This window comes from Lampris incognitus, chromosome 8 (assembly GCF_029633865.1).
Source record: "Lampris incognitus isolate fLamInc1 chromosome 8, fLamInc1.hap2, whole genome shotgun sequence".
Taxonomy (NCBI): Eukaryota; Metazoa; Chordata; class Actinopteri; order Lampriformes; family Lampridae; genus Lampris; species Lampris incognitus.
The window spans coordinates 15,139,138-15,164,961 of record NC_079218.1 but is presented as its reverse complement, the minus strand read 5'-3'; the positions used below and the strand labels follow the sequence as shown (position 1 = coordinate 15,164,961).

The 25,824-nt window shown below is 44.6% G+C and overlaps 1 protein-coding gene across 1 annotated transcript in view; it reads left to right on the top strand.

The window, feature by feature from the left end:
* pcdh1a (protocadherin 1a) overlaps window positions 1–25,824 on the top strand; it is a 100,135-nt gene that overhangs the window by 53,552 nt on the left and 20,759 nt on the right. Inside the window, exon 3 of the mRNA XM_056285329.1 lies at window positions 17,649–17,868. Within this exon, the coding sequence (XP_056141304.1) occupies window positions 17,649–17,868 (220 nt within the window). The remainder of the gene's footprint in view (window positions 1–17,648; window positions 17,869–25,824) is intronic.

The window sequence follows — 25,824 nt, the reverse complement described above, 5'->3', positions numbered from 1 at the left end:
TTGAATTATGAAGGAATTTCTCTGCAGCACGATTGGCATCATTTCCTGCACACAATAGAACATCATTCTCCTATCGCTCAGTGTGGGGGGATGAAAATAGGCTGTGCACCATTCTCTCTCTCTCTCTCTCTCTCTCTCTCTCTCTCTCTCTCTCTCTCTCTCTCTCTCTCTCTCTCTCTCTCTCTCTCTCTCTCTCTCTCTCTCTCTCTCTCTCTCTCCTCTCTTAAATTGAATTTTTCATATCACAGGGCACTGAGACATCAGCCGTTTCCTTTAACATGAGCAGAAAGCCCATTTCATAATATTGGATGAGCACATAACTGTGATTCAATGGGGGGGAGAAAAAAATCTCACTGCCAGCTCCAGTGTACACATACCTCAACCACACGGGGCAACAATTTTTCTGCAACATGAAAAGTTGAAAGCATACCAATACGACATACAATTTGGCTTCGTAGCCCATTTAAAACACTCCGTGGTAACCTAAATGGAGTTTAGTATCTTGCCTCTGACCTCCCTCATCGCTCTCTCTCTGTCTTTCCCTCTCCCTGGGGCATATCTATCTCTCGCTGTGCCTCCTCTTTTATCTGTTTGCCTTTCCAGTGGGAAGAATGGCTTCACCGCCTCTGTGGGAGCTCATTGTTCCACATCCCAAATGTATCCGAGATGACACACACACTATATAGCCATTAACTGTGCAAAGGTCGGCTATTTTAGTAATCATCCTCATGTATCTGCTTCAAAATTGACATGAAACAGTTGTGCTTCTTGGCCAATGCTACCTACCCCTTAAGCAATTCTGAATAATCCCCCCCGTTTCAGTGATTGCCTAAACAGACTTTATAGAATTTTGTCTATTAAAAGGTATACTGACCTGCAGCAAACTGTCGCAAATATGTGCAAAAGTAATGGTTTGGTTTATTGTTTATTTATTTATTTAGTGAACCAGGAGAGTCCTGTTGAGATTAAGAATCGCTTCTTCAAGGGAGCCCTGGCCAAGACAGGCGGCAGCATGAATAAAAAACACATGGTTTCAGACAGAAAACACAAAAGGAGACAAAATAATAATAATAATAAAAAAACGAGCATAGGGAAATCACATTTCAAAAGAGAAATTTCCAGGAGTCAGTTGCGTAGCCGGATAAATGAAAAACACTGACATCCTAACCAATCTGCCTCTAATTCTTTCATTTTGGATTTAAAAAGCATTTAATGAGATTAATTCGTTGAGTTTCAAGTCATTCTACAATGTGCTCAATGCCGGGGGTGCAGAACACACAAATGCCCTTTTTCCAATTTCCGTACGGGCATTCGGGACAGAGAACATAAAGAAGTCCTGACAATGCAGGGAGTACTGTCTGGCACTCCTCTGCAGGATAAAGACACATGGGCGGTGTGGGAGCAGAATCGCCTTAAATATAAAGGTGTACCAATATAAGGGCCTACAGGTAGCAGGCCATCCTACCCGGGAGTATAACTCACAGTGGTGAGAGCTTTACAATTTGCAGTGAATCTCAAGGAAGCATGGTAGGCTTCGTCAGCTTTTCAGAAGGTGGTAAATGCAGTGCATGTATGCAGCACTTTTCTAGTCTACTGACCACTCAAAGTACCTTACAGTGACTCACATTCACCCATTCACACACACATTCATACACTGATGGTGGAGGCTGCCACGCAAGGTGCCAACCTGCTCATCAGGAGCAGTTAAGGGTTCAGTGTCTTGCTCAAGGACACCTTGACACGCTCTCTGCAGGAGCCGGAGATCGAACCAGTGACCTTCCGATTACTAGACGACCCCCGCTCTACCTCCTGAGCCACGCCGCCTGAGATGCTAACATTTAAATTTACAATCCTGAAGATTTACATGAAAACGAATATCCCTTTTGATAATTTCAATCTCTTGACATATTTAAGGCGTTAGCTTATCTGTTTATATGGCATCCGATGTAAAAAATTTTCCAAATCAGTATGCAGGTTGACAAGACCATACCGGATCGGTCAAGGCCTGGGTTAACAATGGCCACCATTGGTGCTGTGCCTACACAGGGTACTGATGGAAACTGTAAAATCCGCTTTGGCAAGCCCTAAGAAACAGGGAACAAGCTGGAAGAAGAGGAGGAGAATGACGAAGAAGAAGAAGCAGCATCAGAAGCAGCAGCTTATTTGTTTATATCCAAATCCTGCAGACTTTGGTAGTGTTTGATGTGAATGCTTGGTGTCTGCCAGGACTTAACCAGGAAAAATGAGAAGGTGCACGGTGTTTTACATCTTCATCATAGCAGCCACATGAGGAAAAAGAAGGCAGGTAGTGTTGTGAGTTTGAAGAAGAAGTGAAGTTGTTGTGTCTAACAAGCAGATATGACAGAACAAGCTGGTAGAAGATTTTTACCAACAGATCGTGGCGCTGCTGACTCTCATTCATTTGGAATGGTGCTCAAACAACCCTCACCGGTGTATTTTGGATTGTAGCTATGAGAAATGTTTGGGAAAAAAAATCAAGATGCCTTCTCAGCTATCGTAAATGAAGACACTGTGCAGAGACACGCCTATATAAAAGATCACCATCCAACAAAGCATCTGTTCTTCCCCTCTGACTCTGTGGACTTGGCCCGTCTGATCAGTGTCACGGATCTGCAAGACCATTTTACCATTTCTATAAGCCGTCTATGCAGTTTTGTAATTGAAGTCAATGCCAAGAAAGAATCCTCTATTAACCCACCTAAGCAGAGGTGTCTAACTGTTCTGTTGCTCCTGATTTCAGGGAATGTGCAACCCAATCCTGGCCCAGATTCTGCTTTAAGAATTAACACTCCTGCCGATTTCAAATCATCAACTGGTCTCGGTTTCATCCATCTGAATGTATGCAGCTTGATGGCTAAAATGGATAAGATTTGTATTCAGTGACACTCAACTGGTGCTGATGCAGTTATTTTATCTGTTTTAAACAAGGATATTAGCATTGATGCTAATGTATGTGGGGCAGACAGACCCAAAAGGGACGGGGTTATTGCAATCTATATCCAAAGTAAGATTCACGCGATGGTGCTTCTCTCTAAATCTGTGAGTAAGCAATTTGAATCTTTAGCTCTTGAGGTTTCTAAAACTCTCCATATTACTGCCGTCGGATGCTGCAGCGGAGCTCGACCCTCTTTAATGCAGCTTCTATCGGGATTGAATTTTAATGAAATTGCCGTTACTGGCGATCTAAACTGGAGCTGGCTACAACCCGTGTCTGATGATTTTAAAGCGTATTGTGACTCGCTAAATCTCTTTCAGATCGACAGTCCCACTCGACCTAATCTGAAATGTCCTGAAAAATCTTCCCTAATTGATCTGATCCCAACCGATGGTCCACATAAGTACACAGCTGCTTCTGTAGTCGCAAGTGACATTACTGACCAGTGGGTTTTTGCCACAGTTAGAAATACAGAAATTCCCAAAACCATGCCACACAACATTATAAAGCGTGACGTGAAACATTTTGTGGGGTTTTTTTTCTTTCATGACTGGTTTTACTGGGAGAAAATTCACCACATTGCAGATGTTGAAGACGTCTGCAAATTCTTTTATGATGGTCTTACCGGATTTGCTGACAAGCGTGCTCCCCTCAGAAAGTTTAGAGTAAAAGGCCAAATCAATGCTTGGTTCGCTCCAGATCTATCCAATTCACTTCATGAGCGTGACGTGGCATGGGCAAAAGCCAGGAGATCAAGTCTTGATCCAGACTGGCTGCTTTTCAGGCAGCTGTGCAACGCAGGCACAGTTGCAATTAGCAAAGCCAAAGCTGATCAATTCCTCACCCAAACGTCAAACAATTCCTTGAAATTTTTGGAAGGCTATTAAATCCTTAGCTGGAAATAAAAGTGGTATAGAGCTCCCTCCCTGCATTGTTTAGGACTCGCATAAAATCTCTAACAAATGCGAAATGCTTGGTTGCTTTAATGAGCATTTCATTGCTTTTGGTTCCTTGTTCGACTCGCTCAACAATACTCGTGAAAATTCCCCTTCTGTTTGTTCTGACAGTCATGTTACGGTAAATCAATCCTTTAGTTTTAATCCGGTTACAGTCTCAGAGGTGCACAAAGCCCTCAAACTTTTGGAAACTAGAAAATGGGTAGGTCCTGATAATTTGGAGCCTTACTTTTCTAAACGTAACCGGGATGTGGTAAGGAGTCTGCTTTTATGATAGTGATGTCTGACAACACCAAGGAAGGTAGATTTGCTTGTAATGTCTTTATGTATATGCTCAATAATATGCTCAATAATACAGGTAAGAAAATCAAAGAAAGTTGAATCATTTCATCTGGATGTTTATTGACAGAAACGTTTCATCACTCATCTAATACCTGCATACCTGGGGTTACCTGCATACCTGGGGATACCTGCAGTCTAAACTGATTGCAGGTATCCCCACCTTTATAAACAATACAGTGGCATAATGACCAAAGCCAACGATCGGTTTCATATGCAAATATGGGTGTGACCATTAAGTAGAGTTCTGACAAAAAAAAATTGTATTTTGATTCACTCAGACATTTACCATATGAAACCAATTGTTGGTTTCGGTCGTTGTGCCGCTGTATTATTTATAAGGGTGGGGGTACCTGCGGTCAGTTTAGACTGACTGCGACCGAACGAACCGAATGAACGAACGACCGAAACCAACGATCAGTTTCATATGCAAATAGGTGTGACCATTAAACTCTAGTTAATGCTGTGGTTAATGGCGTGACCAGGACAAATGCTACACATACTGTAGGCTAAAGCAACATTAATTTAAGTTTCTAATTAAAAATCACGAATATATTTCAGCAGCTCTAAAACAGGATTCACGATAGACACGATATACATGCTTCACACAAAGTCAACTGGCGAGTGGGCGAAAACCGTTTATGGGGGGGGGGGGGATAAATTAAGGAATAGGCTGCTCACCACTATACATACCCGGGCGTAGAAACACACACACACACACACACACACACAGCAAGAGAGGAAAAAGGAGTGGCACTGTGAAAAGAGGTGCAAGTATTCACACCAATAACAAACCTTTTGGGCCGTGGAGCACAGTGAGGCCTACAGTGAAACCCCCTGTAGCGGGCCGGCTGCACCACTTGGCTCTCAGGAGAAACCCCCAACAGCAATATCAGGGCTTAGTATTTGGGAGAAGACAAACAAAGACAAAGCATGCTTTAATATACACAGTGAGAAATAGCCCAAACCGAGCATAGGCGTACAAACAAAACGCACAAGAAAAGAAAACCAACAAAATCGACCTAAACGAAGCAGCAGTGGCGAGATCTAGGGAAAGGGGGGCATGAATAAAATGTTTAACATGCTGTAAAAGCCACAGGCTACATCTCAACAAAGTGTTCGTATGCCTAGCTTAAGTTGTCGGTGCATTCCCTCACAATTCCCTCTCGCCACACAGATCTAAATAGTCTTTATAACAAGGCTCAGTTATGTCCAGAAATGGTAAATGTGATTAACGCAACAAGATGCTATCTGCTACTCACCCCAGCACAAAAGTCGGGGCCACAAACCCGCCATTAGAAACATTCAGGGGGGAAAAAGAGGAAAGCTTTCTGGGGCCCAGGCATTAGGGGGGGGCCCACCGAGGCCAGCAATTATCATGTTCATCCCAAATATAAGCAATGATAATGGCAATACTTGCCACTGAGTGTGAACTGGCTGAACAGATGGACTTTAAAACAGGCTTTGCATCCAGTAATACCAGGAAGATGTCTGTATAAGAGGCAAAGCTGAAGCCATAAGGTAAGAAACTGCATTTCCTACTAACAAATGTGTGGTGTAAGTGTAGCACATCTTTGTTGACCTTGGTGTGTTTAAGTGTGTCAAAGAGTCCTATTGTGTGTATGTGTTTGTGTGTGTGACCCCCATTACTGAGTAAGTCTCTCTCAGTTTATATGTATGTGTTCAGTACAAGAGAGAGAGCATGCACATGCTTTGACATGAGTAAGGCAGATTTTTGCGGGGGGGGGGGGTCATTGACTGGAACTTTTCAGGGGCCCAGTCATTTCTGTGGGCGGGCCTGGCAACACCTACCCAGCTTAACACTCAGTAGACGGCAGGGGGCTTATCCAGTAAACACATTATTGCTAACCCGGAAGTGGATGGTGCACCTACTACCCCTACGGTGGCCCCTAAAGGTCAGCTTTGACCGGCTACGTAAAGCTAGCAGCTTATTTTATCCCTCCACCTCTGACACATCTTTTTAATCTCTTCCTGGACACAAACGATGTGGGAAAAATACAGGGCAGATCCTACAGCCTTAAACGATTGCTAACAAGATTTTATCTGGTTTTCAATAAGGTTTTAGCACAGCACAACTACAGCGGCCTTAAGAGTAATGATTTTATTGACTCTTTCGACAATAAGCATCACTGTGCAGCCCTTTTCATTGACTTATCTAAGGATTTTGATACTGCGGATCATGCAGTATTGAATCAGAGACTTACCAGTGCAGGACTGTGTTGGTTTGGAAATTGTCTGTCAGGCAGATCTCAGTGTGTGCGGGCTGAAGGTATATCTTCTAGCTCCCTGAATGTGTCCAGGGGTCACGCCATCTACTGTCGCAGATGGTTACTTACCTTTTTAAGAAAACAGATGACTGTGTTTGTTAAACGGCATATTAATAGCCACACCCATATTTGCATATGAAACAGATCGTCGGTTTCGGTCATTATGCCACTGTATAGTTTATAAGGGTGGGATACCTGCAGTCAGTTGAGACTGAAGAAGTCACTTGGATGAATGATGAAACGTTTCTCTCAGTAAACGTTGTGTCCAGGTGAACTGATTCAACCTTCTTTGCTTATCAGTGATGCAATAATTGACTTAGTATTCAAACCGAGTAGTCGGAGTGGCTTGTCCATCCTACTTGAATTTGAATGCTCATATTAGTTTGCTTCCTAGCATTGTAAACAACGGACATGTTTTAGACATGTTTTGATAATTTTGGAATATATATATGTGTGTATATATATATATATATATATATATTTTTTTTTTAGGTGCATCCATTTTATATATCCCTGTCAGTGGTATTATAAATTTGAATGGTAGTACACCATGTTTAACCGGTAAGCGTGCTTGCATGGGGTGGTGGTGTACATGTATTTGTATTTTTAGCTCATCTTCATTACATCCCACGTTACAGCTTGTTTACATCATGTCAGGTTGCTGAACAGCTGACGTGCCCCATATTCACCTTACATCGTTCTGTTGTCGTGTACTGTATATTGTGTATAGAATGTATGAATTCCCTGTGTACATAGCCGGAGGTTGGCGTGTCCTTGTGTTCTTTGTCCTTGATTCCCTTGTGTTAAGGCAGAGAGCCAGAGCACAAGAATTTCATTGTATTCCAAACACATATGGCAATATGTTGAACTTGAACTTGAGTTCGATGTTACGAACACTGCATTGTAAGTCTTTGTTGTAGTAGGTCTAGAGTTTAACTGATTGTATGTATTACAACTGAATGTGTGGTCTCATACGAAGCCGCGCCAGCCGTGGAATACACTACTGCAGAAATGTTGTTCATCTGCAAGACAGCTGAAGGGGCACATGGAACAGACAGCGGGGGTACATACTTTACCTCAAAACTATTAATACACTGGTTAATCAAAGTACACATTCAGACTGGCCAACGAGCCAGCGACTCAAAGGACCACATCAAACCTAACTTACCTCCACCTTCGCTAAAGGCTTGCTCAATAAGAAGGAAACTGGAGGAGCTTCTGGCAAATCTACTGGACCTGCAGAAATACTGGTTTCCTGCGTGCTGGCAATCAGTGAGAGCAGGCTAGATGACAGTGTTTGTCACAGCGAGGTGGGGCCGGATGGCTCCCGCCCATTCAAGATAGACCTCAGCACGATGCAAGGCATTACAGCAGTTGGGTTTGCCTTCCTATTTGGGATTAGTGCTGCCTTAGTAGAAAAACACAAGGTACCATCAAGATACTGACATCCATGACACTCCGGCCGACTACACCCCTAGGGATTTTTTTTTTTGCTTGTTTGTTTTTGTTTGAAGTGTATATAATCATCCTAAAGTCAACACAGATAAGACGGTAGAGACCAACTCTCCCCGAATCTCTTCCTAAAACTCTTGCTAGGTAACTTCAAAAACAAACCTGCGTTATCACTTCCGCTTGTATTATCTTTCTGTTAAATGCCACAGCTGTTGGACGTGGTGTGGTAAATTTTGGCTGAATACCTGGAGTTATCTTCTTTTTTTTTTTTTTTGGATTTTTTCCCCCTTTTTCTCCCCAATTGTATGCAGCCAATTCCGTCCCGGTCGCTGCTCCACCCCCCTCTGTTGATCCGGAGAGGGCTGCAGAGTACCACATGCCTCATTCGATATATGTGGAGTCACCAGCCGATTCTGATTCTCCCCAATTGCATCCGGCCAATTACCCCACTCTTCCGAGCCGTCCCAGTCGCTGCTCCACCCCCTCTGCTGATCCGGGCAGGGCTGCAGACTACCACATGCCTCCTGTGATCCATGTGAAGTCGCCAGCCGCTTCTTTTCACCTGACAGTGAGGCGTTTTGCCAGGGGGACGTAGCGCGTGGGAGGATCACGCTATTCCCCCCAGTTTCCCCTCCCACCCCCGGACAGGTGCCCCGACCGGCCAGAGGAGGCGCTAGTGCAGCGACCAGGACACATACCCACATCCGGCTTTCCAACCGCAATTGTGTCTGTAGGGACGCCTGACCAAGCCGGAGGTAACGCGGGGATTCAAACTGGCAACCCCCGTGTTGGTAAGCAACGGAATAGACCACCATGCCACTTGGATGCCCCACCTGGAGTTATGTTTGACACAAAAATACAAAAAAAAGAAAAATGAAACAGTGCAATAAGTGTAGAATTTGTGGCGATATGCATTTTAATCCTCTTTATCATATGTAAAGCACTTGCTGCTGCTGAGAGTCTGCACTTGACGTGACTGAATCAGTATTTTCAGCGTGCATTCTCTCAGAATAGAAATGCAATTGTAAGCACAAAACCATGATATGTAGAAGGCTTGGAGAAGATATCGATTTAGTAGATTTGAGTTGGACCCTTTGTTGTGTTGGTTTCAGATCCTCCCATTTGGTAATCCACAAAACAAGAAAATCCTCGCTAAATGGTTAGACTTACCTCAAACTCACCTGACTTGTCTGTCTCTGGCCTTTTACCCTGGTCTGTCAGGCCCATGTTTGCAATTTGACATTTGTTAAAAAAAACTAGACTATCCGTACCAAAGAAGCACAAACACATTTCCCCGTTGATAAATATCAGTGTTTCCCGTAGCGGGCTGCCCGCTAACCGTGACCATCTCCCGTCATTAAACCTGACAATGAATGTTTTCATTTTCGGGGAAAGGGAAAACATCTGCAAGAAAAATTCACTTTACTGTGTCCCACAGAATTGCAGGATTTCAAAAGAACAAGACGTAGTTCTCCGATTGTTCATTATATTGTCCACGAAATGCGACTTTGTCTCGATAAAGACTTGCAGGAGAATTGCAGCTCTGTCGATGGTGCAGATGTCACACAGTGTCTGGTGTTTTGGCGTCGACCGCTTCACAGTCTTATAACAACACAGTGGCTAAAACATCAAGATTCAAATTCAGAATTTATTTTTTTCCCAGAGATTGATTGCTTTACATTCACAACAATTGAAACCCTCAGTCAGTTGTGAGACCAGCTATGTTATATGGTTTGGAGACAGTGACACTGACGAATAGACAGGAGGTGGAGCTGGAGGTGGCAGAGTTGAAGATGCCAAGATTTTCATTGGGAGTGACGAAGAAGGACAGGATTAGGAACGATTATATTAGAGGGACAGCTCAGGTTGGACGGTTTGGAGACAAAGCAAGAGAGGCAAGATTGAGATGGCGTGGACATGTGCGGAGGAGAGATGCTGTGTATATTGGCAGAACGATGCTGAATATGGAGCTGCCAGGGAAGAGGAGAAGAGGAAGGTCCAAGAGGAGGTTTATGAATGTGGTGAGGGAGGACATGCAGGTGGCTGGTGTGACAGGAAGTTGCAGAGGACAGGAAGAAATGGAAACGGATGATCCACTATGGTGACCCCTAATGGGAGCAGCCGAAAGTAGTATTAGACAATAGAAACCCTCAACAAGTTGAATGGAAACTCATCTCAGGATGAGACTACAGGGAATTTCATAGCATGTACTTTTTTGAAGGTATTGACGTCACCGTTGGTCAAAAACTGTGTCTGCAAATTTGGAATTACTGTTTTGATAAACCACATGTGCATGCCCCCCCCCTAAGGCCTGTGATTACCTCAGTGATCCTGGACAAAGAGGCGTCCGGTTAGCATAGCGGTGTATTCCCTTGCCTACCAACATGGGGGATCTTTGGTTCAAATCCCCGTGTTACCTCCGGCTTGGTTGGACGTCCGCGGGTGGGAGGCCGGATGTGGGTATGTGTCCTGGTCACTACACTTGCGCCTCCTCTGGTCGGTCGGGGGATCTGTTCGGGGGGGGACTGGGGAGAATAGTGTGATCCTCCTGCGTGCTACATCCCCCTGTTGAAACTCCTCACTGTCAGGTGAAAAGAAGTGGCTGGTGACTCCACATGTATCGGAGGAGACGTGGTAGTCTGCAGCCGTCTCCGGATCAGCAGAGGGGGTGTGTCAGTGACCGGGATGGCTCGGAAGAGTGGGGTAATTGGCCAAGTACAATTTGGAGAAAAACGGGGAACCCCCCCCCCCCACAAAAAAAAAGAAAAAACAGATCTTGGACAAAGATAATGTGTTTTACAAAGCCTGAGGAAATGTAATGTTTGATTATAAAATGGTGAAAAAAAAGATAATCTGTAAGGTTAGCTTCTTTCCAGAGTTGAGGCTTTTGCCCAACAGTGATGATAATGACTACAGTGAAACTGACCATATAGGATGGTGCAATAGAAGGCGGTGATGACCCCACCCCGCCCCGCCACCCAACAACACCTAGCCACCTGCTAAGAGAACAGTTCTAGGGAAAATGCTGAATACAACTCATTGAGTAAAGGTTTGGCTTGATATGAGATGGAGATTGCTTGATATGTGCCAGACAGTTCTCCGTTTGGTTTTTGCCTTTCCGCTCACATGAGCTAGCATGAGAAACAGGAAAAGTGAAGTATACTTCAGCAATTGGAGTGTGGACCTTAATCAAACTGAACGTGTGTGTGCGTGTGTGCGTGTTTGTGTACGTGCACGCTTGCGCATTCATCTGTAAATGGACCAGAAGGAGTAGGGTGGGGGTGTTTGTAGCACACATAGAGCCAAGGGCACCAGAGATCGTGGCAGACTTTTTCCTTTTTTTTTTTTTCCTTCTGTAGTCTCGCTCATTAGGAATGAATAGCCTCGAGTTACATAACAACCTCAAATACAAGTGCACCCATTTGGCAAGTTATCATAGGTCAATAATCCCTTTCCTAATTGGACGCCATCACAGTGGAAGAAAAGTGCCCATCTCAATCCTTTTGCCTTGTGCAGTCTACTTTTGTCCGTGACCACAATGACCACCAACATCAGTTTTGTGCTTCTCTGTGGCATGTATATTATGGCCAAAATAGGTTTCACTAGTTTATAGACATACAGAGAAATCCCTGGTTGGTTTCATAATGCGATGGCCCTGACAGAAGGCTAATATGAGTGAATAAAGTTGATCAAATTTCTGTTTTGTCAAGGCTGGGTGACAGGTACACAGGCCTCAGATATCAAGAGGGGTTTTCACAGGTCTCCCTTTTGAGAAGTATTGTTGTAAATAGGGAGAAGACAGTTGCATTAAGTATGCATGAGATGGAAGTGTTTATGCAAATGAGATTCATAACAAACAGCCCATGGTTAAATGAGAGAAAATACTTGATTCTGGAGTTGAAAGTGGTCAGTTGAGATACTGACCCAAGATTTTAAACTTATTAGTTTGGTAGAAAGGACAAATAGTAAAAACCTAGTCTGACATTTAAGTGTATGTTTTATACTCATTGTATAAAACATGTGAGTATGAGCGTAGCCCTCTAATGGGCTTCGCTATTGGTTTACATCGTGAGAAAGATCTTTGTACTCACCGCCCAATCGAGTGGTTGGAGCCACGTAGCGCCCATCTCCTATAAAGCCCCAGCGTCTTTGCTGCTTGTCTCCCTTTGAAACTCGGCAACAAAGACCGAGGCCAGCCGGGCTTGTGGTTAGAGGGCAGGACATGTACTCATAGAACTTGAGTTACATCCAGGGTAACTACTATTTCTATGCCATACATGCTCTGCCCTCTAACGGGCTTCGCTATTGATTCACACCTAAAGTGAAGGCCGTCAGGGATGAGCGTACTCTCAGCTGGGCCCGACTGACACTTGTCCGAAACCAGCCAAAACAGCAACCTACACAGCAGCAGTCCAACGTTCGAGCACTGCCCCTTCTGAGGGTCTCATACCAAGCCCCCCACCCACCCACAGTGTGCTGAGCACTGAATGGGACATTGAGTCAACAGTCATATCCCTGAGTTATGACTGCATGAAGGTTGGAGTTGAGGACCAAGAAGCTGCCAAGCTTCACTGACACTCCCCTGAAAAGTGCCTTAGAGAACGCAATACCACTAGTAGAGTGTGCCCTGAGGTCCACTGGGGCAGAGCCGCCCATTGCATCATAACTCTTGCGGTATGCATCACAAATCCAATGAACAAACCACTGCGCAGACAGAGGGGCCTCCAGAGCTTGGCTGCCATGGCAGAGATACAGCCAGTTGAACTTCCTGAAAGTTGTCAAGTGCTCCACATAACAGTAAAGCACCCACACCAGACATAGGGTGTGGAGGTGCTCCGCCACCCTGTCAGTGTGAGGAGGAGGAAAGTATGCTTTCAGATGGATGACCTTCGACCTGAACAAGGAGGAGATGCCCTTTGGCCGGAAGGAGGGGTTGTAGTGCAGTTCCCCCAACTGCTTGTTGTCACTGACAGACTTGCAGGAGGGATGTACCAACAAGGCACACAGATCCCCTGCACTCTTGGCTGAAGTTAAGAGCCAAGATAAGCTCCGTCTTGATAGAAAAAAGCCCCAATACCATCTAACTCAGTGGCTCAAAAGGTGGTCCAGCCAAACCATCCACAGGCGTCTGCAAGTCCCACTGAGGAACAAAGCATTGAGTAAGTGGCTTCAATCTGTGGACCCCCACCAGGAAGCACTTAACCAAGGGGTGGCTACTGACAGTTAAGTGGCCAAAACCATCGTGGCCCCCATAATCGCTGCTGCAAACACTCTCAAGGTTGAGGCACTGCGACCATTCTCAAATAGTTCCTGTCAGAACTGCAAAATATGCTGCAAGGGGCAGGAGCACCATCGAGGTCCTTGGCCTTGCAACAGTCTGGAAAAACCTGCCAGCGCCTAGCAACAATTTAGGAGGTGCCTGGCCGGCGTGGGAGAGGCGGCCGGACTCCGCAACCCTCTGCCGGTAATCACGCTCCTCTCAGGGGAGAGCAAGGCAGACGGGGCAGGTCTCAAATGCTTCATGTTGGCACCAGCTGAGGCAAACAAAGCAGGACTGGTAGCCATCCAGGTGCGACAATCTTGGCAGCACAAGTGGAGGTCTTGACGGAAGAATAACGCTGCGACACCGGAGGGTGACAAGAAACTCACAGACAAGATCCGTAGCTCAGGTGGATGAGTGAAAAAGGCAGATGAGTAGTGGGGACCCAGGGGATTTATAGGGTTGGGTGACATGTGGCTCCTACCACACATTTGGGTGGTGAGTACAAAGATCTTTCTTAGGTTCCAAGGCGAAGCCTTGATGGGGTGAACCAATAGCGAAGCTTGTTAGAGAGTGACACACGTACAACATAGAAGTAGAGTTTTGTAGTAGAGTTATATAGAAGTAAGCTGTCTATACTCTAGTATCGACAGTTCGTACTCATAGATACATCCTGTATGGACGGGACAGATGTTCCCTTAGCCAAGTTAGACTGCATTTTCTGTGCGTCGTGATGACTCCAAACTGTCTTTGATTCACATCAAATGTAATAGTGACATATCGACTTTTTTCTGATCGACTTTTTCAGAATGTTGCTTTCAGTAAGTTTTCTGCTGGTTTAATGGTATATTTCAGTGGGGTGAAATCTATTGAAACACATTTGGATAGATGTTCCCACGCGCCTGCCCTTTGACTGCTGCTCATCGCACCTGCATTCACGCTTAGACATGGTCCGAGCAGACAGGAAGAGGCGCAATCGCAAATCAAAACTAGATACCAACATTTTACAACACCAATCTGCATTATCAAAGCGGGTTGCTTCTGAGCCACGAAATTACCAAACAGCACCGGTGGGGAAAAAATTAACTTGCGCTCGAGGAAATTGCCAATCAGCGTGCAATTGTACTTCTGCCAGCCATGCACCAGCACAAAAAATACCCCATCTACAAAGAAGGGGACTGATTTTGAAAAATTCATTTGTATTATAGCTTTGACTTGATTACAAAAAACAGGGATTACGCATGATTTTGAAAAAACAAAAAAACAATAGGACTGAATTAATCAGCTGCATTTCAAAAGACATAACATTCTGACTTGTCAAATTGCAATCACAACTTGTCAGAACAATGAATGAATCTTACAAACAAGTTTGATTGATCAGAGTTGCATTTTCAGTACTAGATTTATATATTGTTATATAACCATGTATCTACATATATATCTATATATATAAATATATATTTATGTATCTACATACATGTCTATATATTTATGTACACACACACACACACACACACACACACACACACACATATATATATATATATATATATATATATATCTTCATTTCAGGTAAATATAACAAATTCTGTTTTGGATCACTGAACAAAAAAATGTTATATCACACTGACCAATCAAAATGTATGTTTTGTGTGCGGTCTTGTTCCGACTAAAAAATGTGCATGAACTGAGCTATTATGGGTGGTGACAGGTTGAGATTGTCTACAAGAAGTAAAAATCCACATTTCATCCGTTTATCTTTAATTATAATTATAAGTCCAAATTACATTATGGACATGCTGGTTGGTATCATAACCAATTAAAATTAAGTAATGTGATTAAAAGGTGAAATTACTTGGCACACATTTGCATCGTGATTCTTTTTGCTTCAGGATTTGAACATCAGGTGTATATAATGCCTTTATTATCCTAGATTTAAATGGGGTTACGAGTTCAGAACTCATAACACCCCCCCCCCTCTCTCCACCCATGGCCCTAAGGCCTCATATCCCTGCCACAATGCCTAAACAAATTTACTCTCCAGCCCCCAGTCTCACAGAGTCTAATCCCTCTGCTCATCCCCCTCCTGCCCAAAGCTTTGTCCGTGTCTGCCTGACCAACTCCCCACGCCTGCTCAGCCGCCCCTTCCATCCTTCCATCTTCCTATATCCCTCCAGCCGCCAAGGCCTGGCAAGGGATTTGTTCTCCGGCTGAAAGGAGAATCTTTTTACCATCTCTGCAGCCTTGTGTAGTTCTCGTACCCAGAAAACACGCTGACACTGGAGTTATGCCTGGAGGAACAGTTTAAGCAAGAATCCATATTTAAACAACTAAATGTTAAGTGTCTCGGAGCCATGGAAACATCTAATCGTATTTTGAGATTTCTCCCAGTGACTATAGTTTCTCTGATCTGGTAATGTGAGACCCTTACGTCTTGAACTGAATTGTCATAATAGCCGTGCTCCCGTAACTCACTGTCCAAACAGACAGCCGTCATACCGTGTGTCTGTTTATGCAGCCTCCTAGAATAGCATCCAACAATGCAGTTTTAACGCTATCTGGTAAGCACCGGCCCCCTTCTGTTTCCACACACTTGCAGCGCCACACTACTGCTTAGCCTCTTTCCAGAAGATGCTGCACTGTCACTATGCGTCGTCTCACCGCTGGACAAAGAAAATAATTGAGGAAAAGAAAACAAAAGATTTCACTCAGAAAACTCTTAAGCCCTCCCTGTCTCCCATTGGCGCCACAAATAAATCAAACACATTTGTAATGGAGGAGTTGGATGCGCCTTCCCAAAAAGAAACCCTTGCTGTGGTGCTAAACCCCCCAAAAAAAACATATACTTCAAAAACCGCATCCAAGGATGTAGGGTAGCACTCACCCATTTGAAAAAGGAGAGGGGCAGTGCTTCATTTTCACCAATTTATTTTGGCTGGCAAAACATCCTGATGGAGGCCTGTAGCAATAGGCCGAAAGGTTAGCTAACGTTTCGGCCTATTGCTACAGGCCTTCATCAGGTGTATATAATGCCTTTATTATCTAAGATATGACCGCAATTTTTGATGGCTACCAGTCCTGCTTTGTTTGTTAGCATGTTAGCTAACGTTTCAGCCTATTGCTACAGGCCTTCATCAGGATGCTCTGATGGTCCTGGTCCCTGTCCTTTTTCAGATTAGTGAGTGCTCCCCTACACCCTTGGATGTGGTTTTTGAAATAAAACACATTGTCAGAGGTTGAGACAAAGTGAGTTTTTAAACTTTATTTTTCTTCATAAGCCATTCTTCTTTTGTTTTATTTTACTTATGAAAAGCGAGGTTGTTGCCAAGTACTTGATACTTTCTGTGATCTATGAAACTCACTTACTTTTCCAATACTAACGATATAGAAGATACCGTAGCATATTGCATCGGTGGGGGTAAACACACTGATGCAATTTAGAATTCAAATAACCATTACAGAGCACAAAAGACATAACATTGCAGTGATTTAAAAAAAAGAAGAAGAAGAAATGAATAGTTTGTGTGATGAGAAACGACCGCGGGTTCTGAGCACATTAGTGGTTCTAATTAGTCAGATTAATGACACGGTGTCAATAGCAGCTATTTAAACTCTGAAAGCATTTCTCAAAAGCTGGCGTACATATACTAATAGGACGGCGGTTCAGCCCGCTGCTAGAATGGATCTGTTTGCCAGAAAAGGGGATGGTGCAAAGCACAGCCCCATATTATCGATCCGCACTGACTCGTGCAGCAGACTTCGGCCTGTTCTGCTGTCTCAGTGCTTTGCTGACTTTTACGAGAGGTTGCCCATGTGTGTGTGTGTGTGTGTGTGTGTGTTTGCGGGGGGGTGGCAGTAGCGTGTATACTCTACGGGGGTCATCTTTCTACTGAGCATTGGTGGTAAGTAGCCATTAGTAAGCTGATCTGCAGAATGGGATGATTTTGACTCTTTCTAACTGTATTTACAATGCAGTCAATTTGATAAGGGGTGCGATGTCGAATGATTTATTATATGCTGCACGGCTACATTTTTTAAAGCTGGACATTCTCGTCGGTGCATCATAAAAAAACAATTTTTAGATACCCATTACGGTATTGACACAAAGGTCATAGCTTCTTTTAAAATAATTATAATAACAATAACAACGGAGGAGCATGCAGAGCGATGTTATGTGATCTATTTAATACTATCGTTGGACTTTTGCCAGCTCGCTCAGCTCACCGAGGCTGACTCAGCAAATGTCAGAAACCATACTGGACTCCCTGCAAACAAATACAGACGTTGCCTCTGCAGCATGAGTGTGGTTAAAAGATTCATAAATCAAATGCAAGTTTAAAATATAAAGGTAACGGTGTGGAAGGAACTCAGGGATGCCTGTCTGTCTTGGTTTTTAGCATCCTCATCGCCGAGTCACTTTCTCCACAACCAACCCAGTGCAGGACCTGCAGGACGCCTCTCAGCACAGCTATTATGACAGTGGCTTGGAGGAGTCTGAGACGCCCAGTAGCAAGTCATCATCTGGGCCTCGTATCGGACCCCTGACCCTGCCCGAGGACCACTATGAGAGAACCACTCCAGATGGCAGCATCGGAGAGACCGAGCACCCTGAAAATGGTACGATTATCAGCATTTCCATTATCTCTTTGTTCTCCATGAATATTTATCGAAATGTAAATGCATCCAACGGTTCTGTCTGCGGCGTTGGCAGTGGAGGCACTGGGGGAGACGTTTGTTTGTGCTCCATAGCCGTTTCAGAGTGGAAATGTTGTGGCACCCATGGCAGTGACTTGCTGTGTTTGTAGATTGTTTTGTGGCACATTATTGGTGTTTAAGCAGATCCCTGTACAGTGTGTGTGTGTGTGTGTGTGTGTGCGTGCGTGTGTGCGGTTTCAGAACCAGACCTAATAGTGTCTCCATCCTCCTCATCAGCAGGTCCTCTTGTCAGACAGTCTTAATGACCCTCTCACACAAGTGCACTAATTAAAAAGCCCAACTAATGGGGCATTTGCCCTCTGAATAAATCTGAACCCTGACATCTGTGCATACAACACTGTGTTTACTTTAAATATCCACCCCCCCCCCCCCCTAGAGACAAGACAAACTGCAGCTTGGCTGTGCAGGAACCATATTTCCAAACCACAGTGATCGGTCCAGGAGCTGAGCACTGATGTTCACAGCACAGGTCCACATTTAAAAAGCAAAAAATCCCCAAAAGTGTCAGCCGTAACCGCCAATGAGACAGCCCAAACATCTTAATTAACAACCGTCTTGCCTTAAGTGATTTACACGGTGTGTTTCCAATCACTTACGTGGCCAGTGCGCTGCTCTAGATGCTTTTAATGTGGATATACTTTACTGATCTCATTGAACGTCGCACATTTTACCTTGTCGTCCTGCCTTCATTACAATCAAGGGTTTCGTTTGATTGTTTTAAAACATAATTTTATCGTCCATCCATCCATCCATCCATCCGTTATCCAAACCGCTTATCCTGCTCTCAGGGTCGCGGGGATGCTGGACCCTATCCCAGCAGCCGTTGGGCGGCAGGCGGGGAGACACCCTAGACAGGCCGCCAGGCCATCACAGGGCTCCCACACACACACACACACCTAGGGACAATTTAGTACCGCCGATTCACCTGACCTACATGTCTTTGTACTGTGGGAGGAAACCGGATCCCCCGGAGGAAACCCACGCAGACACAATGAGAACATGCAAACGCCACACAGAGGATGACCCCAAGGTTGGACAACCCTGGGGCTCGAACCCAGGACCTTCTTCCTGTGAGGCAACCGTGCCGCCCTCCTTTTTTCTTCGTTGAGCCCAAAAACATCCAACATGAGGTTTACTTCCCTTATCGCAGCAGAATATGGAGTTGGTAGACTCAGACACGTGACATAGGTTCACTGTTTATATGCACAAAGTGTTGATAACAGGTCATGTCCCTGTTACTTCATTGTCATTCACTTTTTGCACATATGATGTGCAGTATGTGGCTTTTCGCTTGCCATTGCTGCTCGCTTGTTTATTTATTTATCTATTTTCCCATTCAAGATCACGGGTCTTCATCACGCAGGCTGCCCTGTGTTGTGAGTAGCAGGAAAACAAGGTTGTGAGTGGAGATGGAGCAGTTGAAATGTGAAAAGATGACACAGGATGAGGGAGATGTTAGATTATGACAGGGAGTGGGGACTGAGAGACAGTGACAAGGAGGCAAAGCCCACAGGATGGGCACACAGGATGTGGAGATGAACTGCTAACCAAGGATAGACCTAATTAAAATGTGATTCTCACTTCAGGGAGATGGCGGAGACCCCCACATGAATGAAGGATCAGAAACGAATCAGGGGAGACAGAGGAGTTCCTCCCCAGCTCCACCTGAACGGTAGCGTCAAGGCTTTTTTTTTCCCACAGATTTGAGTGACAGAGGGATAGGCCGCACTGGTGCGGCACTTTATTCATCGCAGTCGAGATGATTGACAGGCCAAAAGAGAGGAGGTGAGCACTTTTTGTGTCACTCCATTTAAGCTGGATGAAAAAGCAATATATGAACCCGGAACTGTCAGCTTTTTCATCTCGTGGCCCTGAAAATCATTGACAAGATGGGATTTTGTGATAAAGGCTGATCTTTTACAATGGAGAATCTACATTTTAGGAGAGGTCTACCACAGACAAGAACACAGTTCACGATCCCCCGTGGCCCGAACATCCCTCTTTTTGAGAATCTGTTAGTGGAAATGCCAGTAATTTGTGTCTCCGTCTGACCTTTGGTGTATTTGGCCGGCATTAAGTCTGCCTCTGAGACTTCTGGCTGTTCCCTTCGACATTCAGTCTGGACAACATTTACCTGAACTATAAATGAAAATGACTTGATTAATATAAGTCTTCTCGAGGTAATCAGTCTCTCGTGTTACCTTAAACACATTTGCCCTGTTGAAGGACAATCTGCAACGCTGATGCCGATGTGCTGAGATAAAATGGCGGTAGAGCCAGTGAGCCACCCGGTAAAACAAAAAAAAAAACACCGTATATTGGACCACACAGTCTTATGTGTGTGCGTCTGACAGGTCGTAGCCACAACACAGATACTCTTTGTTTTCACAGGATGCCAAAAGTATTCACGTGATTACGACAATGGTACTGTACTTCGATGCACAACAGTAGGTAACAAAAGTCCTGTTCACAAGTTTCCCATCAGGAGCGAGAATGCAGGCAACCACTGGAGATAAGCCTTGTCTTGGCTGCTGTCTGTTACTGAGCTGTGCACAGATCTGTTAAATTGTGAGCAAGGGTACGTGAGAACAGCTGTGATATTCACACACACACACACACACATACACATATTTCCACTGGCACCCTGCTGGCCAACACTACCGATGGCAGTCGTTGGTAACCCGGGCCCTGACCGATCCGGTATGGGAATCTGATTTATGATCCACATATTTGATTTGGCAAAGGTTTTACACTGGATGCCCTCCCTGATGCAACCCTCCCCATTTATCCGGGCTCGGGACCGGCACTAAGAATGCACTGGCTTGTGCATCCTCAGTTGTGCATCCTCAGTGGCTGGTTTTATTTTTTTTCTTCTCCCCCCCCCCCCCACCCACCCTTTTTCTTCCCAATTGTACTTGGCCAATTACCCCACTCTTCCGAGCCGTCCCGGTTGCTGCTCCACCTCCTCTGTCGATCCGGGGAGGGCTGCAGACTACCACATGCCTCCTCTGGTACATGTGGAGTCACCAACCGCTTCTTTTCACCTGACAGTGAGGAGATTCGCCAGGGGGACATAGCATGTGGGAGGATCACGCTATTCCCCCCAGTTCCCCTTCCCCCTCGAACAGATGCCCTGACCGACCAGAGGAGGCGCTATTGCAGAGACCAGGACGCATACCCACATCCAGCTTCCCACCCACAGACACGACCACAATTGTGTCTGTAGGGACGCCTGACCAAGCCGGAGGTAACAGGAGGATTCGAACCGACGATCCCCGTGTTGGTAGGGAACAGAATAGACTGCCAAGCCACCAGGATGCCCATTGGCTGGGTTTTATATATATATCTATATATAGATATATATATAAAATCCAATGCGTCAAGTAAATTCTTTATGAGACGGTACAAGCCTGTTTCATGCCATAAGCAATCATCAGCTGTCAATATATTAAACTTTTATCTATGTATATATATTTTTTATTAGAATGCACAGTATGTGCTCACATACTAGTTATATTTTATCTTGATTTGAACCTTTGCTTGCCACTATTACAATTTCTATTTAGATTTTAACAAGTGTCCCCTTTGCTCCAAATGCAGAATTAAAAATCGAAGTTTCAAATCTTTGAAAGTTCTCATCCCATAAAACATTATACTGTAGCTGATTGTTAAGCTGCATTATTTCTTATTGTCTGTGGTATTTTTGGTTTTGCAATCTGAAATGCTAACGAGTGTGACCAGCGGGCCATCATTAAAGCAATTAGCCTGACTGAATTGAGGGGCAGTTCTGCTGTAATGGAAACGATGAGCAAGATCAACACGACCACATCAAGAAACGGAAGCTTGTGATAGTTAATGATGTGTGGCTATCAGCGTCTCCATTCACATGACAGCAAAATAGACTCCGCTGTACTGTTTGCCTTTCTATATAATCTAATACTGCACTTTCCACTCCACTGTATATTTAGTAATGCTGAACGTGGACCTCCAAAGCTGTTTTTCTCAAACTTCATAGAAAGCCGGGGAGATTCTATCTGTTTGCTTTGTGAGGTGGTTAGGGGCTGTGGTGTTGCATCACCAGTGTTATTTGTACTAGGCAGGCTGCGTGTTACAGATATCGCAGCTACGTAGCGCCTTCATCAGCATACAGGGCAGTATAATCTGATGAATACATATAGATAACAGGCAATCATGTGACTAATGAAAACGGTGTTAGTTTAATTCCCGTGTTATAACAACATGTGCAACATAGAAAGCTAGATTTAATTAGTTAGACTTAAATGTAGCCCACTTTAAAGGCAGGCAGTGGTAATTAATACTATGTGTAGTTTTAGAAAATTTTAAATAGATGACCAATGCCCCCCAAAATCCCTGTGGGGCTCTTCCTGTCGGGGAATGATACAAGGATGTCCAGTCAAGATATTGGCATTGTTAGTGAACATAGAGGCTAGCTGACGGCAAATAATTCAATGGCCACCCATTCGGTGTGTAATTCAAAAGCCACAACCACCTGAACAGATTTGGAGACGATTACCTTAAGGCAACATATTTAGCACATAACCAAGGCTCAGCGTTTTCGGTTTTTATTTTTCGAAGCCATCCAGCCTGCCGAATTTCTCCACAAGAGGGCGCTGTTACATAACCTCACACGAACAGGAACAGCTTTTGGATCCGAGGAACCATAAAATGCGGGTGAAAATCAGTTTAAACCAATCTGCTCCTTTTAGAAAATCTGGGTATTTTTCGGTGAAAATCGGTAAAAACCGAAAACGCTGAGCCTTGCACGTAACACATTCACAGTTAAATAATGTTGCCGAAAAACATAAAGCAAAAGTAGAAAAAAAAATATTCAAAATACAACATGATCCCAGTCTCAGTTCTATTATCAGTGTGAACATTTACACATTTAAAGGACACATCCCAACTTGTGATCGAGGCTACAGTCAGGATGCCCCCCCCCCCCATGGGAAATCAGGTAACGGCAACAGTAAGGCCACGGTGAAAGGTCTGCCAGTTTTTCTCTGTGCATCCTTATGAAGGTTATTAGCACTGGAGAGACTGTAAATTGCTCATTAGCCAAGTTCTAGTCCTCCATGTTTGCGTTGCAGTTCAGTGTGCGCTATGTGTCTGTTGTTTATTGAGGATAGAGTCGCAGGATGATGCAATAGGGTCTTGTGAGTTGTGTGTGTGTGTGTGTGTGTGTGTGTACACACCAGGTTTTTCTATCCTAATGGGGACATTTGGTCCTCATTAGGATAGAAAAACCTGGAACCACATACCTTGTGGGGACATTTTCTGGGTCCCCATGAGGAAAAGGGTCTATTTTAGGGTTAGGACTTGGTTTTAGGGTTAAGGTTAGAATTAGGATTAGTTTAAGGTTAAGGTTAGGGTTAAGGGCTAGGGAATTAATGTAGTCAATGAGGGGGCTTGCACAAGTATAGGGTGACATTGTGTGTGTGAGAGAGAGAGAGAGTGTGATGGGAAAGAGTAGTGTGTGCGGTACTCGACACAGGCTCACTGCGATAGACAAGAAAATGTTGCCTCTCAGAGATATCCTTTTGTGTTTTGCCAGAGTAGGCTCAGGCTACAACCATAAAATCTATGATATCTGCCATGTATTCAGGCCAATGCTCCACTATTGACTCGTGGAGTTTTTTTTTTTTTTTTTTTCTTGGGCAAACCTAAGCACTCACCCCCCACCCTCATCATCTTCCATGGCCCCTTCTACAATCACACACACACACACACACACACACACACACACACACACACACACACACACACACACACACACACACACAACACAGACATATTACAGACATAAATTCACACGCAAACATCTCTCTTTTGACTGTAGGCTATGCTGGGGTGCTCTCCATCATAGTATTCCCAAGTGCATCACCCCTCTTGTGTACATGTGCGTAGAGGGTACATGATTCAAATGTTGCTCCATTTCATCCAATTTCTTACCCCCCCCCCCCCCCGGTTATGTGTATGTATGTGTTTGGCTATACATGTGTGTGTGCATACATGTGTCTGTGTCTCAGAGAGCTGCATCAAGCCACTGAATCACTGTGATTACGGTTATAGATTCTTTTAATGGCTCCTCATCACAGCCACCGAGCTTGGAAACCCCTTTGAAATGAATCACATCCGACAGTATGAGCGCTCGTACGTCGGCTCGCTGTCACTTTGGGATGAGATTTTAATTTTTCAACACGCTTACCAACTGGGACCTCATTGTCTGCCAGCTTACTGACATTATGTTCGCCCAGGTGTTTACATTCACTTCGCTCCTTTTTCCGGGACTGTTCATTAACATAAGGCAGCATCATAGCACAGATAAAAATAGATAAAGAAACAAATAAATAAAAACAATTTTTTAAAAAGTGTTTCCCGACCAGTCCTCAAGGACCCCCTATCCTGCAGATTTTCATTGCAACCCTGCAGAGGGAGCCCTGTTTGTACTTACTCAACCAATCGTCTCATGGCACTTAATTATGCAAGGTGTGCAACATCTGACATAAATCATTGCTGATTGGTTGAATGACTACAAATAGGTACCTATTCAGGGTTGCAAAGAACATCTGCAGGATAGGGGGTCCTTGAGGACTGGATTGGGAAACGCTGCACCTTTAGTACAGAAATTAAATCAAACAGTGGGCGTCCGGGTAGCGTAGCGGTCTATTCCGTTGCCTGCCAACAAAGGGATCGCAAGTTCGAATCCCTGTGTTACCTCCGGCTTGGTCGGGCATCCCTACAGACACTATTGGCCGTGTCTGCGGGTGGGAAGCTGGATGTGGGTATGTGTCCTGGTCGCTGCACTAGCGCCTCCTCTGGTCGGTCGGAGCATCAGTTCGGGGGGGGTACTGGGGGGAAGAGCGTGATCCTCCCATGCGCTACGTCCCCCTGGCGAAACTCCTCACTGTCAGGTGAAAAGAAGCGGCTGGTGACTTCACATGGATCACAGGAGGCATGTGGTAGTCTGCAGCCCTCCCCGGATCGGCAGAGGGGGTGGAGCAGCGACCGGGACGGCTCGGAAGAGTGGGGTAATTGGCCGGATGCAATTGGGGAGAATCAGAAATCAGAAACACTTCATTGTCATTTCATTTCATGCACTTGCACACATGAAATGAAACGAAACATAATTTACCCAGCCCACAGCAGTGCAGCACAAAGACAAAAACTCATCCACAGGAACACATAATCCAAACTAACACATACATCCAAACTAACACATATATCCAAACTAACACATACATCCAAACTAACACATACATCCAAACTAACACATACATCCAAACTAACACATATATCTAAACTAACACATATATCTAAACTAAACAACAACAACAACAAAAATTGCTGTCCAGGAGAACGAACGCCACCCAGGATGACTGTCGGAACTGCCGCTCTGCATGAGCTAGCAGTTAGCTTAGCCTGCCCTGCTTCCGCGTCCTGTCAGACCGCCCTCAGTGTTTCCTCTTTGGGCGCAGCTCCAGGCAGAGCCCTGGTCCCTGGGCCCACAAGACGCAGCAGCCCAAGCTGTCCCAGCTATCAAATAAAGACACAAACTTAGACACAGATTTGGACAAAGACACTGCATGGACGGTACTGGGTGAGGCCGTTGCAAACCTGAATTTGCGCTGCCATCTTCCCAAACCGAAGGGTGTGGGGAAAAAAGAAAATAAAAAAATGTAAATAATGAGCTCAACGTGTGATCTGGTATTGCAGTACTTGGTATTTTAAGTATTTTATGTACCCAGAGTGTAAAACACTTCGTGACGTCACCTGCGGTCATTTTCATTAGACACCATCATGAGCCACTCTTAATGTATGACTGCTAAAACAATCCGA